General features: G+C 40.8%; 4 protein-coding genes across 4 annotated transcripts; 2 read left to right on the forward strand and 2 right to left on the reverse strand.

Moving 5' to 3' along the window:
• Nucleotides 1-87: 87 nt before the first annotated feature.
• L201_002020 (uncharacterized protein) lies at nucleotides 88-3,204 on the reverse strand (the record flags this gene model as incomplete). Its single annotated transcript, XM_066217800.1, has 22 exons — nucleotides 88-96; nucleotides 156-308; nucleotides 382-478; nucleotides 552-636; nucleotides 706-797; nucleotides 852-897; nucleotides 957-1,015; nucleotides 1,073-1,098; nucleotides 1,152-1,247; nucleotides 1,319-1,414; nucleotides 1,466-1,480; nucleotides 1,543-1,649; nucleotides 1,703-1,763; nucleotides 1,817-1,875; nucleotides 1,932-1,977; nucleotides 2,047-2,194; nucleotides 2,287-2,312; nucleotides 2,369-2,433; nucleotides 2,484-2,591; nucleotides 2,645-2,677; nucleotides 2,737-2,862; nucleotides 2,946-3,204. The coding sequence occupies 22 exons, from the start codon at nucleotides 3,202-3,204 to the stop codon at nucleotides 88-90; spliced, it is 1,812 nt and encodes a 603-aa protein (XP_066073897.1).
• A 787-nt stretch (nucleotides 3,205-3,991) lies between these two features.
• Nucleotides 3,992-5,986, forward strand: L201_002021 (uncharacterized protein; the record flags this gene model as incomplete). Its single annotated transcript, XM_066217801.1, has 2 exons — nucleotides 3,992-4,484; nucleotides 4,638-5,986. 2 exons carry the CDS (start codon nucleotides 3,992-3,994, stop codon nucleotides 5,984-5,986), a joined length of 1,842 nt encoding a protein of 613 aa, XP_066073898.1.
• Nucleotides 5,987-6,327: 341 nt separating this feature from the next.
• Nucleotides 6,328-8,140, reverse strand: L201_002022 (uncharacterized protein; the record flags this gene model as incomplete). The annotated part of the gene is made up of 4 exons (XM_066217802.1): nucleotides 6,328-6,575; nucleotides 6,667-7,275; nucleotides 7,381-7,858; nucleotides 7,925-8,140. 4 exons carry the CDS (start codon nucleotides 8,138-8,140, stop codon nucleotides 6,328-6,330), a joined length of 1,551 nt encoding a protein of 516 aa, XP_066073899.1.
• An 815-nt stretch (nucleotides 8,141-8,955) lies between these two features.
• L201_002023 (uncharacterized protein) lies at nucleotides 8,956-15,678 on the forward strand (the record flags this gene model as incomplete). The annotated part of the gene is made up of 29 exons (XM_066217803.1): nucleotides 8,956-9,088; nucleotides 9,142-10,248; nucleotides 10,319-10,605; nucleotides 10,668-11,068; nucleotides 11,157-11,300; nucleotides 11,350-11,406; nucleotides 11,458-11,674; nucleotides 11,733-12,095; nucleotides 12,155-12,232; nucleotides 12,287-12,465; nucleotides 12,518-12,603; nucleotides 12,660-12,882; nucleotides 12,948-13,105; nucleotides 13,156-13,203; nucleotides 13,262-13,320; nucleotides 13,394-13,495; nucleotides 13,549-13,579; nucleotides 13,659-13,745; nucleotides 13,796-13,896; nucleotides 13,959-14,189; nucleotides 14,254-14,317; nucleotides 14,377-14,645; nucleotides 14,730-14,781; nucleotides 14,842-14,883; nucleotides 14,943-15,075; nucleotides 15,160-15,236; nucleotides 15,300-15,318; nucleotides 15,382-15,414; nucleotides 15,486-15,678. The coding sequence occupies 29 exons, from the start codon at nucleotides 8,956-8,958 to the stop codon at nucleotides 15,676-15,678; spliced, it is 4,974 nt and encodes a 1,657-aa protein (XP_066073900.1).
• Nucleotides 15,679-15,901: the final 223 nt, after the last annotated feature.

Below are 15,901 nucleotides of genomic sequence, written 5' to 3' on the forward strand. Positions count from 1 at the left end.
GGTTAACGATTGAACAAGATCCTCAATTTCCGGCTTCTCTCTAACCCCTTTCGAATCTCTACACTCCATGTACCCGGCCAAAATGCCTTAAAAGTTCTGGAAGATACGAACAATCAGCTATACTCTTAGTGGTACTTTAACCACAGCAGACTTACCTCTTTGCCGAAGAAGAATCGACAACCCTTCGGAGTTGTATATTTATTACTCATTTGGTGCAGAGTATCCGACAAAACAGGAGGACCGCAGAAGAACACTCCACAATCAGTATCAGGATGTTTGTCCGCAATAGACTCAAATACTTTATCCCACTGAAAGGGTTTTATACACATCAGCTGATGAAAAGGCTTGATTGTTAATCAGCTGGCGGAGCCGGCCACTCACATTGGGCCTACCGAAATGTGTAGGAGAGCGTAATTTTGTGATTGTGTCTTGCTCAGCTCCGACATCTTGGATAACTAGGTTGTTCATCTGGTCTTCGCTACGAGGGAGTCATCAGTCTCCGGCTCAAGCTCTCCTGTGGCAATCTCGAAGATTATGCATGGATAACTCACTCAATCTTGGCTGTGAGGTAGATGTGAATCTCAATCCTGCCATCTACATCCTCCGCCTCGACGGCTTGGAGCAAACTGTGAAACCCTGCAATTTCAAGCTCACAGCGATTAGCTGCACATGAAACGTACGACAATATTTGAGCACTCAGCTCACATTCAGCAGATCCGAAATCTCTTATAACCCATACGAAATAGACTTTAGACAATCTTGTCTTTTTGTCACTCCCGAAGTGATTCATCCGATACCTGTGAAATCAAGGTGAGCTGTGACCTGGTGTCCTATAGAGGTCATTAACTTACCATATCGATTTGAGGATCGAGGCGAAAGGAGTCACGCCGATACCAGCTTTACAAATCGATCAGCGGTGCACATATGCTGTCTGTCATATTTCGATATTCACTCACCACCTACTAAAAGTATAGTTTCGAACTTTGTGAAGTCTTCACTTGCGGATCCGAACGGTCTAAGAATAGATGTAAGCTGATATACCTAGTCCTGTACCTGGCTTCGTTAAGCTCACCCATCGATCATCACCCGCGGTAGTACCTATATATTATAGTCAGTTCATTGCTGCATCACTCTTTACTTGCTTCACTAACTTTGTTCACGGAAATGTGGACTACTTTGCCACCATTAGCTTCTTCCTCTTTGGTGGGTTTGGCATCAAAATTGGCACCAAGTGCTTTGGCGAATGCCTAAAATGTCAAGCTCATCTTAGCTTTGAAATTGATGAAAAAGTTGCCCGCATAAAATTAGAAATGCTTACAGTAGTCCAGTCTCCTGCGCATCTTATGTGGACTGATAGATAATCCTCTTCTGGAGCAGAAGTCAAAGTAAATGGATGATATTGCCAGTATGAAATCTAGAAATATATAAGCCTATTTGTATGAGAGGCTGCCAAGAGAATGCTCACTTCGGGACAATTGATCTAACAAATTTATCTATTAGTATATGATAAAATGCTATTATGTTTCCTTATGGTGGACTTACGAAAACATATTGACCGGCTCTTCTAGTCGTATGTTCTTTCTTTATCTGAACTTCTAAAACCTTGGAAGGATGTTGAACGACTTTTGATATGTAGGTGACGTGTCGGCCTGAGGCAGTGTGAGTTTGGATACTATGGAACACAATACCGGAAGACACTCACCCCTGACTTCACGTAGAATACGCTCGGAAACCCAGACTATTCCTCCTGGTAGCCAGTATTTCTACTATAACATGAGCTTCCCGCAATGAATTGTGTAACCTCAGGGACGCTCACCCAGAATACACCAATTGTACCCGCAGAACAGAATGGGGGTCTATCCGGTTGGATCATACCTTATCATGAGGTGAAGTCAGCTAACGTGATAAGCTTCGGTATCAAGGCAGCTCACAAAACATTCCATGTAATTGCCAGCCAACAAAGAAAACTATGAAGAGCTATAATGCAGAGTCAGCCCGCGTTTTCCGGTCCAGGAGGTACCAGCTAAGTCATAGCTGAAAACTCACATGATGGGAATACCAGAATCTTTCAAAATGAGCTCTTCTTTGCTTTTCCAGTGCAAACCAAGCCATAACGCCCAAAGCTAACCACATGATCCATCCTGTAGCTCCTGGTCCGGTCAAGAAATTGAATTTGAGAAAGCCGACTACCCCACTGAATGTGCCGTAAGCGTTCTTCTCGGACTCTTAAGCATCCAGGACAAAGTATAGAACAGGGGCAGCGGAATATGAGGAAATCTGACTCACGTTTTGGTCGCTATGGCTAGTAGAGCCTATCAGGAGGTTAGCTTTCCTTCTTCTCAACGTCTAGGCTAAAAGCTAAACTCACAAAGTTTCTCATATGGGCTACGGTGTGAATCAAGGAGAACAAAACAATCATCCAAGCCACTTGCTCTACGGATCTCTATCAGCGGAGTCGTCATGGAATCACCTGGAGGACTGACTATGGAAATCAATGTTTCTATCAAAGGGTATGACATCGTTCAATGGTGTTCTACGAAGTAACGAGATAAAATTTCGGCAAACTGGAAAAAGAATGAAGATGACATCGACTATGTATTATATGCAGTTAGCTCATCGCATGAACCTTGAGGAACTGACGCACTATGTAGTACCAGCGCAGCGCCTCTAGCTACAGCTATAGGTAGTAGATCATGTCAGCTGTTTTCGCTCTCATACAACTTCTAGCTGACCTACAGAAAGTCCAATTGAAGCTTGACCGAGCAGTAACGTAATTATCCTTAAGTTGATAATGAATCAAGGCGAAAGCAATTGCTATACAATGGAGAAAGATCCACAGAGAGAAGAAGATTCGACTACCACCTATATGGTTTGAACAGTCATCATATTAGCTTCTGCATAATATCCAACATGCGAGATCCATTCAGCAGCTGAAATAGACCTGCCCTCGTTGACCATCCAGATCTTAACCCTTTCCATCCATCCTGAAGCTTTACCGGTATGCCTTTCCTTTTCACCCAAATTACTCATAGTATTGACCAAACCTTGTAATCTGCCTCTTGCACTTTTATTTCTAGATAAATGTGTTGGTCCATCATTGATTGTCTGATCAGATGATATTTGAGCTGAAGGGGAGGAGAATGCGTATCCGAATGGTCTTGGTGGACCAGAATCGAATGACAATTTTGACATACGAATTGGCATTTTGATGTCGCACTATTAAATAGTCGAGAAAGCTAGAAAGGACAGGTTATGGATGATAAGCTAGATATATGTCTATACTGACCAGCAATATGATGTTATAGATTTAGTTGGTGATCAAGTTTAACGAATATTGAGTAAACGATGCCTTTCAAGCTTGAACATAGATAATTCTGGTTGATAGGATAATCGTCAGTATGATAAAACCTGCACCATGTTCCATCGCCTGTCGGTTTCTGGTATTTGACGATCATTGTTCCTTTGGCAGAATGTGTAAGCTTGCTAGGAGACACTAATATCGTGAGAATATGCAGGAAAGCAAAAAATGAAACCCCACCATGTATCCAAGGAGATATATTCCACACAGCTACACCTCACACAGCGGTCGTCAAGTACCGTTTGAGGGACATACAAAGGAAAGGGTTGGAGCGGTTCTGAATCAGGAGAGACGAAGCAAGACTAACGTCAAGAATAACAGAGTATCTAGCAGAGACCAGCTCTCCTTTTAACTTCTGTTATACGCAACACGCGACGGTGATCAGAGCGTTCGACCACGTGACTTGGCAGCAACATGAGTAAAATTAAAGTACTAGTAGTAGTTAAGTGAAATCAAACGCGTCAATCGGGCTGTAGAGGGGGGTTAGGGTAATTCTTACTGAGAACATTGCAAGTTGAGTCATCTCAACTCTGAATTCCCAAACCTTGCTTTCTATTCTTGCACCATTTGATACCTCCTGTTTTATCATGGCACACCACTGACTGCTGGTTCAGTCAATCAATCATAATCAGTATGGGATCTATATCACTATCCTCCGTACATGTATATACGACAGAAAGAGATCCCAATAAATCACCTCCGATAAGATCAAATCATTTACCAATATCATCACAAACTTCACCTTCATCTTCTTCACCTGTAAAACGTATATCAAGCTCGAATCAAGTTGTATTGCACACGGAAAAGGCTGTAGAAGATGATGAAGAAGAAGAAAACAAGGAAAACCAAGATATGAGAGATAACGATGATGATGAATTCGCAGGATTAGAGATGATAGGTAATACACAATGGGAAAGAGAAGTACCCAACTTTCAAAATAGTAGTATGAGAAAATCCAAAATCTCCTCATCCGAAGAAGTCAACGACGAAATTAACATGTGGACCAAGGAAGACGATCTTGAAGAATTAGATGAGAGTGATTGGGAAGTACCGTTGAGTTTGCTTCAAGATCAGAAGGAAAACGAAAAAGGAAAAGACTTGCAAGTGGCAATTCATTCTCCAATAGGTAAGTTGGCACGCATTTACCTGGGAGATTCCACTTTATGTGATTGACCATCACTTCAAAAAATGCTTCAACGAAAGCCGAAGCCCCTGCCAATTTCCTGATCAAAAGTATACGCATACTGATTCAACAGTGACCTTTCTTTCTATTCTATAGCCGGACCATCTTCACCCCCATTACGTACTCCAGCATTCTCTTTACCATCTCTAAACTCTGATATACCATCTGGACCATATCCTCAAACACCTCAAACACACGATCGTCAATTCGTAAACTCCAGAAGATCGTCACCTATACCATGGTCACCTTCACCATGTTCTTCAAGGGGTAAAAGAAACGAAAAGTCGAAAAATCAATCTTTAATTATTCTTTCTGATGATTCTGATAACGAAAATGGTAATGATCATATTAACAAAATACTAAAAGATTATCCAACTTTCAACTTCGAAAATAATGAGAACAATGAGGAGACCAGTTCACCTGATTTACCTCTTAGTAAGACAACCAAAGGTAAAGGTAAAGGTAAAGGGAAAAGAATCATTGAATCTGATCTGGAAGAAGATGATGAGATCGAAGAACCATTAGCAATGAGAAAGAGAAGGAAACAGAAAGGAAAAGAGAAAGAATCTTCACCATCAATCGCAGGACGATTGAATGATATTGATATGGATGTGGGCTTTGATCCTACGAAAGAAGGGTTAGATGATCTTTTCCGCGAAGATGAGGCAAATGATGAAAATTACGATCCAGGGGTAGAGGAAGCGGAAGCGAATCAAAGACATAATCAAGAAGAGGAAGAAGAGGAAGACTTTGACTTTGATGAATTCAACGATTTCCCATTTGATGAAGTAGATTTAGAAATCAATAACAACAAGAGTAAGAATAATGGTAATATCCGGATGACTAGATCAAGAACTAAATCAATATCGAAATCACCCCAAAAGACAAAAACTGGTTCTAGGGATTTAGCAAATGATTTGTTTCCTTCTGATGAAGATGAAGCAGAGAAAGAGAATTTACATAGAAATCGAAATTATAATAGTAATTCAATAAGTAATTATCAAAATAAACTATCAGCATCGAAAGCAAATTATAATTATGAAGACGAGGACGAAATAACAATCATAGAAAAAATCGATTCTTGTACTCCTACCGTACCAAAAAATGATTGGGATATACCTTTAATAAGTGATTTAGAAATGAAATGGCAAGAATTCTTCAATAATCATTGGAGAAGAGGTGTAGATAAATCGAAAGCAAAAGAAAAGGCTCAATCAACTTCGAAGAATAAACAAAGAGAATCGATGATTGGTGGTATTTATAGTGAAGATGAGGATGACGATGAAGAAGATGATTATAGATCAAGAACTGTCAAGAAAACCACTACTAGTCGAGGAGGACCAGCTAAGAGAGGTGGTTCAGCTTGGGGATGGAGAGGTAGGGGTAGAGGTGCTTGGAGAGGCAGAGCTTCAACAAGAGGTAAAGCGAAATCTAGAAAGAAGTAAAAGTTATTTATCGGCCGGCTTGTATAATCACTTTCCAACTCCCAGTTTCAGGTCAACTGTGCTTGAAGCTATAATTGCTATGATTATTCGATATAAAACGCACTCATTGAGATACACAAGCAGCAAAACCTGTATGTGCAGTGTGAAAAGCTATCTATATTGTGTGTTTTTATGCATTGTCATTATAATGTCGTAACCTGAAGACTCCCTATAGTCATGACCGTCTAACAAATAATAACTGGGCTTAACAGAAACAGAAAACAATCCCATCTATAATCTTTGGTAACCCGAAGCGTTGTGCCAAATACACCCAATTTGCCTCGGATTCTTGACCTTGAATCTTACTTCTTTCCACCTCTTCTCTTAGCACCGCTTTTCTCATCTTTCTCATCTGATTTCTTGTCATTTAAAAATCCACCTAATTCCAGAGCATCTCTTGCAGCTTGATTTATATGTTTAAATCTATCTGGACCTAATTGTATACCACCAAACCATCTCGTAACGACAACTAAAACATTTTCTAATTCTAATATTTCTAGCAAATGTTTTAGTCTTGATCCTGCTGCCGTTTCACCATCATCATCGTAATCTAAATCAACAGAAGTGAATGAACAAAACTCATCAGAATAGTGATGACAAACAAAGGGGGAACGGTATAGCTCTGTTCATATTGCACTTACCAGTATTATATATTTTACCTGCTGGACCACCGACATTTTTAACTAATCTATAAGCGAATATAGCAGGATGTGCAGCTTTTGCTATTTTCTTATCATTCAATAATTCATGTATTAATAATGGAATTTCTTTTTCATCTGTTACTCTAACTGAATGTCCAATAAATGTTGATCTTCGATCAATTATTGGTTCTGAACTATATATTTTCAATTTCGATATATCTGGTACTGCGTCTACTTCATCTGTTGCATTTTGTGGATTAGTAGAATATGAAAACATTGATCTGTTCGTAGGTGGCCTTGACATCGATGATGAAGAAGAACCAGGTATATCATTTTCGTATGAATACTCATTCTCTTCACCATTATTGTTCATATCTAAACTTGACATTCCCCTTATCAAATGACCATGATCATCGTGATTACTATCCTGGCGTTGTTGTTGTTTTTCAGCTTCTCTAGCATTTTCCCCCTCTTGATTTGACGTTAAATTACCAATATACCATTTTCTGACTATGGATTGTACATGTGTTAAACCGTCAAACACACATACATCACCTGCAACAAACTGAACGCCATTTGACGAGATATACGTTCGAGTTATATCTCCAACTAAGGTACAATTGGACACGTCAGCGATTGCGTTCCAGTGACAGAAGCCACCTAAGACGATCATTCGAAATCTGACTCAGTAAGCTCAGATCCAAAGTTACTCACATAAACCACTATCAATACCAAAACTGCCTAAATATCTACCTAATAACTGTAATTGTGGTGGAGATGAATTTGGATAAGTTGGTGGAAGACTAACTAAAACTCTCATAATTGGAGATTGGTTTGGTATTTTGGATTTATCCAAACCATCTAAATCGTCACCTTCTTCCCAAACTGGTAAACTTATCTCATATCTAATTCTTTCACCAGGTGTGAAACCAATTTCAAAATCCCATAATGCATTTGTATATTGTTGACTACTATCACTTTTTTTCTTTTCCATTGAACTCGATGATGATGTAGGTAAAGATGGAGGTAATTCGGTAGAGATTGTTGATATTGGTCTTGAACTACTTGATGCTAAAGATAATTTAACAGCGGATGATCCGTATATAGATAATAATGCTTCTAATTCATATCCGATAGCAGTTAAATGTGGGTCTGAATCTTGATATTCTGTCGAAGTTAGATGTTCTATAAACTGTGATATGAATCAAAAGTCAGCGAAACGATAGCATGTGCACAAATAACATTGTTGCATAGTCACCTTCAATAAAACACCTTCAGGATCTCTTACTTGTTCAGGTGGACTACGCCTCTGACCTTCCAAATCTTTGCCTAAACCTTCTAAAGCTGATAAAGCATTCTGTCTAGCTTCTGATCTAGATGAAAGATGGGTAGCTGAATCACCATGGAATGAATGGTCAGTGTGTTGATTATCCTGCGAGGAAGTTGATCTGGGTATGGATGTCGACGTTATCATTCCGATGATGTTTCGCTCTGACTGCTAGGAATGGCACAAGTAGTTTTCAAGGAGCCCAAATAACTAGGAATCGCGTTTGTCCTTTTTGTTGTAATTATTATCTTGCAAAAAATGCGGATGATGTATTCCCCATATATTGACAGAAATGAATTATAGGTTTGCTGTTTCGCAGACTACGTGTAGATATTTCGATGTGGAATTATGTTGATAAAGCTAACCTCGAACTGAAATTTCTGAATTACGAGAAAAAACGGTTTTCTCTCTGAATGATGACGATTGATTACTGAGCGGAAGTATATGAGTTTGTTTCGGGTCAGTTCCAAGATATCACACATATACCGAACACCGAGTGCAAGTAGGACATACGATGATAATTAGCGACATTTGTATTTCTTGCTGTTGGAATGTTATCTTATGCATCTATATTCCTTTTTGCATGCCTTTGGTGACAACTCATGAAAAGGGACGATATTTAGACCGAAAACTAAGATATCTTGATTTCAGGAACGGGTTATAGCGATGCGACACGTGTATACAGGTTGATCAACCGTGAGAGAGTACACAGTACCTTGGTGTACATCATCCATCAAAACAAAATAAGGATCTTAAGACTAATTTCCGGTTATTTTAAAATCACTCTCTGACCGAGATAAGTTAAGGTTAGAAGAAAGTTGACTAATGCAACATGCAATACGCAATCTTTGTCTCTTAAGAAAAGAATCAGACCCGTACTTTTATTCCTTGTCGTTCATCAATTCGTCTACTTCTGCTTTTCATGAAGAAATAGATCATCAAGTCCGTAGGACATCTTCAAGATGTCCGACAATATATTCCCATCGACTAGCTCTTATGTCTTCGAGCTGAATGACAGAAGGTATGATATAGATCAGATAGAAAAAGGTCTGGATGCGGCCTTAGAGAAGAAAGCGAACGGTGTGGACTCTGAATGTAAGTGCAATATCTGACATATCGTCAGCGGCAGATCCTAACTACGCTTGTAGTCCCAACACCTCCTTCCCATTACTTCCATCTTCACACATGTACAATCGAGACCACTTTAGAACCTCCTCAAGCTGAACTCCGATATTGGGCAAGAAATCCACAACCTAATCCAGCATATACAATGTTTCAATCCGTTCGCAACAAGCTATCCAGTAATGTAGATCCTTTCGTCCCACTTGATATAGCTACCTCAAACAATATACTCTTACCATGTCTAGGTTCCACGGGACATCAATATCACTATACCGCTCAACCTGATGGTGTAAAAGTTTATCTACCTGGAGCAAATAAAAAAAAACATTTAGCTATCATAGAATCTTTACCTAATTCAGTGACTAAAGAATGGATACCTACAGCCACTGCTTGGGATATGCAAAATTGGTTACATGCAACCATAGCTTTAGATCCAACAACCGAGAGTCTCAGAAAAGGTGTTTATAAAGATGACAAGAGAAGATTTGCTTTAGTCACAAGTTTGAAATTATGCTGGGTAATGAATGAAACCAGTGAAGAAATCGATCTCAAGCTTTTGGTCACCATAAATGTATTTGTGAATCTGAAGTCGATAGTTGTACCACTTCCAGAAATTGGAAAAGATATGCTTGGTCTTATTCTACATTCACTTATCCCGTCATCGACAGCTAAAACATACAAGAATGAGTTGAAAGCTCGATCGGCAGCTTTAGCACATTTTTATGCAAGCTTAAAACCTGCACCCGACTTACCTTTCAATTATTTAGCTACACAACTTCAACCCAAAGAAATGGTTTCGAAGCTATTACCCTTCCAAACCAGAACCGTCAAATTACTCCTGGAACGTGAACAGGGGATCTGTCAATCTGGAACATCAGATCCAACAGGTTTTTGGAAAGCTTATGATTTAGGTCAAAAAGACGAAAGAGTAGCTTTTAGGCGTTTAACCGGTGATCTCGCGCTTGTAGCCAGCTCATACGAGATAGCTGAAGTGGATAGGAAAGGAAAAGGAAGAGCTTTTGAACGATTACCTGATAGGGAAGCAGATGATTTGACAGATCAGGAAAAAACACACGTTCCCGCGATGTTGGACTTGTCAGGAGTGAAGGGAACAATGTTGTGTGAAGAGATGGGTAAGTTAAGCTATCATTTCGCGATCACGAAGATATGTTATGATCTGGTCTAACGAAAGTGCAATCACAGGTCTTGGTAAGACTGTAGAAGCTATCGCTCTTGTCCTCCTACATCGACATCCCTTGTCTAGACTGCGAGTCTTGTCTCTTCCAGCGAGTCAGGAATCATCCGCTCAATCACAATCAAACAGCAAAGGACAGACAGTTCAGAAGCCGGTACCAACTATTGATCTGCTCACAGGTACTCCGGGAATGGAGATTCCCGAAATCAAGAAATGGGTGGAAGGTGAACATGCTGCGTTCGAGGGTAGAATGGCCTGGGACGAAGAAGCGCAACTGAATGTGACTGAAGTAGCGGTGAGTGGCTGTCTTTGGATCATCGGGGCTCTTATAGCTAATGAAGTCAACCGTCCATCTAGACCACATTGATTGTCTCGCCACCTTCCTTGCTCAAACAGTGGGTCTCAGAAATGCAGAGGCACGCTCCAACTTTAAGAGTATGCGTGTACGAGGGCTGGAAATCCTTACAAAAGGGTGTGGAGAAACAAAGAGCGGTGAGGCTGAGAGCCGCTGAAGCAGAGAAGAAGAGAAAAGCTGTAGCCTTCAGGGATCAAACTAGAACCAAATATACCAGAACTAATGCAAATAAAAGGGTGAAAGTGGAACCCGAGGTGGATCAGAACGAAGTGATTGATGTCGATGCAGCCACAGCAGATAAAAAGCCAGAAGTTTCGGTCGAAGAGGAAGGTACTTTGCAAGTTACTCAAAGACAGTTTGTGGAATATGTAAGAGCTCACGATATCGTCGTCACTACATATCAGTGAGTTTGCTTGAAGATCTTTCCTCTTTCCGTTGACGTATATGTTGATAAGCTTTATCTTTGCAGAGACTGTAAGTATAACTCCTAGGTCGCCCTCAGTGACCGCTAACCTCAAGATTGTGACAGTGCAACAGGACCTCAAGGTCGCTTTACCAGCTCCTTCTCGAAGTAGGAGGTCTACCGCGAATTACAAGATGAATGAAAGGCCTAGAAGTCCATTAGTCATGGTTGAGTAAGTCACCTCCTTTATTAACATATACCTGGGCTGACCAATCATGTAGATGGTGGCGAGTCATCATGGACGAAGTGCAACTTGCGGGAGATCACACAGAAGCAGCGTAAGCCTAATTTTGATCTCTATGATATCACCACTAACAGCCTGTCCACAGGAAAACGGTTTCTCTGATTCCTCGCGTCAACTCCCTGGCCGTCTCCGGTACTCCTGCTAGAGCAGATATCAGAGATTTAATGGGATCTTTACGGTTCTTGCGAGTCCCTGTCATTCCCTATGATAGTCGAATATGGCATCGTCTTCAGCAACCATCAATGCGCCTCGCCTTTGAGGGGCTTTTCCAAAGTATCGCTGTTAGAACAACCAAGAAAGAAGTAAGTTGAGCTTGGAAATAATAAGACGTACAGTACTTAGCTGATATTGCTTATGTAGGTTTCGGGAGAATTCAACCTTCCTCATCAAACTCGTTACGTTGTCCCCATCGAACTATCAGAAATTGAATTGCATTACTACAATGACACACTTGAACGTTTTAAGGAGAGACTGCATATTCCCAGGAATCCAACAGAGGAATTACCGGAAGAATGGGTTCTCGATCGAGCGTTATTTCACGTTTGTTTGAGGAATCTAAGGCAAATCTGTACACATATTCAAGTAGGTCAAATGGGCGAAGTAGCTGGACCTAGGGCAGAAAGAAGATTACATTTAGGTAGAGCTTTGATGACTATGACAGAGGCTTTAGAGAAGATGAGAAACGACCATACCCAGGAGTTTCTGATCGAATCTCGAAAACAGGTGAGTAACCGTGATGTGCACTTGAAATGGTAATATTCAATACTGATCTATTACGATAGATGCGAGCGATGATTAAGAAAGCACAATTAACTGTACTGAACGAAGCCGATGGCGTGCGCCATCTGACCGCCTTGAATGTAAGTAGTCTCAGACGTAGTGATATCCGACAAATATACTTATACCGTTGGTAGCTGTACGAAAAAGTCAAAACCACCTTGACCAAGCAGCTAGGATCAGTGCGAGAACACCTGAAGCAACTCTTGGGTGGAAAAGACGATATCACCGAATTTGAAAGAGATCATACTCCTGATCGCCAAACCACTCAACAAGAAAAAGAGAAATCTACAGAAATCTCAATCGTCACGCATACGTGAGTGGATGGTAACTGCCAATACTTTTATATACTAAATGTACGCCCATAGCATACGAGATATTCTCATCGTTCTACACCAAGCCTGGTTCTTTGAAGGCGATGTCAGACATATGTTGAAAGAGGAAGAAGCCGAAAGTAAGTGATAACACCAAACAAGCTCAGGCAGCAAGACTAACATTTGTGTCGCCCAGCCAATTGCTATGCTCAAGCGGACCTTATACGAAAAGAAATTTTGAAATTACCTCTACATAGTGCCAACCTGTCTATAGGGTACTTGCAACGACAACTCAACCATATTGGAGCTTTACATGATGTCTCCGAATTACAGATGGAGGAAACCGATTCTCGAGGTGGAATGCTATCGAACAATATCATCAACCAAGCTAATGACTTACTGGATATCATGAATGACAAGTAAGATATCACTATTCCACCCATCAATGCTAATTCGATGTGACGCTGATTTCGTCTGCACGCAGTGCTTATCTTGTCTTCGAATGGAGAGCCAAAATTCTAGCTTTGCTGTCTTCACCCATCGATGCCGATACCGCTGCGGCACAAGCCCCAGGTCAGAGCACAGAGGTAGTTGATCCCGAAGCCGAATACTACGCTGAAGCTTTGAAAGCTCAAGGAGAAGGTGAGTGAGACGATAGCCGGAATGGCAGACGACTCACAAATTCATTACAGTGGAGGCGTATATGATGGCTTTTGCGGCTGCTATTGGTGACAGACGAGGTGTGTATCCAAGGTTTGCGCTGCACGAGATCCATGTTGACAAGACCCGCAATGTTAGAATTCCTGCTTGAAAATCGAAGTTTGCTCGTGGAGCATGAATCGCGACAAAAGAAGCAGGTAAGTTGTGTCGATGCTCAGCTGGCCTTGAGTGATTGTGCTTCCGCTAATCTAACTATACTAATATCTGTAGCGAAGCACTAAAGCAGCCATTAATGCTTTAGCAGACAGCACCATGCAAGATGTACCAGACGATGTACAGCTACAAGCTACGGAGCTTATGCAAGAGAGACAGGTAAGCTTCTTGTTTAATCTTGACCTAAAGTGAACTAATCTTCTTGTATCCAGGCTTTCCGAGATGCTAGAGCCGAGAAGGGATGTGAGAGACCTCTGAAGGGCCTACTTATCGATCTTAACAGTAGGTTGCAATCAGTCGTGATTTCTGCTGACCATTGTAGATATCATCTACGGACCATACAGGCGTGAAGAGATCATCATCGCCACTAAAATGGCAGGTCTTCTGAAGACGTATATCAAAGTGCAGGGTGCGTAGGTTGTCTGATTGCACATGTATCTCAGCTGATCCCGAATCCAGCCGAATACGTTGATAAGCTTGATAAGGAACTTGACTTGTTCCAAGCCACTTTCAACAGGCGTGTCAAATATTTTGCAGCGTTACAAGAAATTTCCGATTCAGTGAGTTTCGCTCTCGCCAAGCAGTCTTCGTGCGATACAAGAAGTTGATAAGTATCAATTAGGTAACTGCTCCTGAGTTCAAAGACTTGAATAAAGCGATAGACGCTTCTTCCAAAGAAATAGATGAATTGGAGGTCAAATTAGCTAGAATGGTAGTTAAAGGTCGATATTTGCAATACTTGGGTTCCAAAGATCAAGATCATGAAAGTATACGAGAAGACTGTATTATATGTTTTGGAAGTAGTGATGACAACGAAGCTGTACTGTTGGAATGTGGTCATTATTTCTGTTTGGTCAGCTATTTTTTCAATTGCAGGGTCGTATAGCAATATCAGCTGATACAGGAAAACGATTTAGTCTTGTTTTAAGGAGTATAGGAAATCACCAATGGGAAGAAAGTGCCCTTCTTGCAGGATGAACAGTGAGTTTCTAACATACATGTTATCTTTGTGGAATCTTGGATTGACACCCGCGTTTCAGTCGACATGAAGGAAGTTGCGCGCATCAAGTTGAACTCTGCACATGCTGGTCTTCCGGTTCCAAGCTCCGAAAATCCGCATGGAAAGGAAGATGCAGATAATAGATCGGAAATACCAACTGCATCCCAATCTCAAATCCCACCTGAAGAAATCACCGAAGAAACTGAAAGAGACCGCCGAGCAGCTGACTTACGAAGGCTGAAAATGATTGATATTGATAAAATGAGGGCTATCATGGGTATGGACATGCTCGGTGAATTTGGGTCGAAGGTAAGTTTTCATTTCGTAATCCGCTGCAGAATTAGGATCTTCACGAGATATTGAGCCCCGATGCTGACTATCTTCGATTGGTAGATAAATTTCTTGGTCAAGCATCTACTGTTCTATAAATCTAGGGATCCGGATGGTGAGCTGGCAGGTACTGACAGAGTTTTTATCACCAAGGAAGCTAACGAGAGTCAAATAGCTCGGCACGTCATCTTCTCGAACTGGTCAGATAGTCTGAATAGTGAGTCGCCTTTTCTCTCTTTTCAAAGCGCATAGCTTAAATAACATGTTGATTTACAGTCGTTATGCAAGCGCTTCGATCAAACGATATCAAATTTGTATCCTTTGATGAGGGTAGACGAAAAGACGTGGTGGATAAATTCTTAAAAGACGAGAGTATCAAGGTTTTTTTACTTCATGCTGAAAAAGAGAGGTAAGTTCGAATTCTGCTTACATCGCCAGCTAGGGAATGCAGATCTGAGATCGCTGCACCGCTGACTTGGGTTTCACGTTTTAGTTCTGGCTTAACACTTACGAGTTGTAAAGTCGTTCACCTGCTGGAGCCTGTCTTGAGACATAGTTTTGAGTTGCAAGGCGAGTTGCTTTCGACTGTATTTACCGTCAAGACGGCTTACAATTCCTCGGTGTCAATTTCAGCCATCGGAAGAGTCGACAGGTAAGTAGTTAGCTGATACATATACAGCATGTAAGGCACCAGCTGATTGATGTGCTTTGTCAGGTTGGGTCAAAACAAAGAAACCTCAGTATATTGGTATGTCCGAATCCTCATAATCTCGATATATACGCAGTACAGCTCAGCTAATAATTGCATTCGAAATATAGTTATGCTACTCTTGATACTGTTGAATCTAGGATTCTTTCACAAGGAGTTAGGAATGGAACTTCAATTTATTTAGATGAGGAAAATGCCGATCAACATGTGGCTGATATGCCTAATGTGGCTTCAGCCGCAACTAGAGGTGGTGATGTAGCTGGTGAAAGCAATGAAGAGGATTTATTGGGATTGATCATGTGATTATGGGGAAGCAATAAATTAATATGAGAGGATAAATAACAGTGAGTACCGGGTGATGAGTACAACACCAAGATCAAAGCTGAAAAAATCTAGTCTTTACATGCGAAGCGATGTTTTCTTTAAGTACGTGTATAAGTAATCGTTGTATATAGAAACAACAATAAGAATGAGTATTGTAAAGAAATCGATAATTAATTTGAAGATTTATCTGTTATATGCAATG

Source organism: Kwoniella dendrophila, chromosome 2, assembly GCF_036810415.1.
Source record: "Kwoniella dendrophila CBS 6074 chromosome 2, complete sequence".
Taxonomy (NCBI): Eukaryota; Fungi; Basidiomycota; class Tremellomycetes; order Tremellales; family Cryptococcaceae; genus Kwoniella; species Kwoniella dendrophila.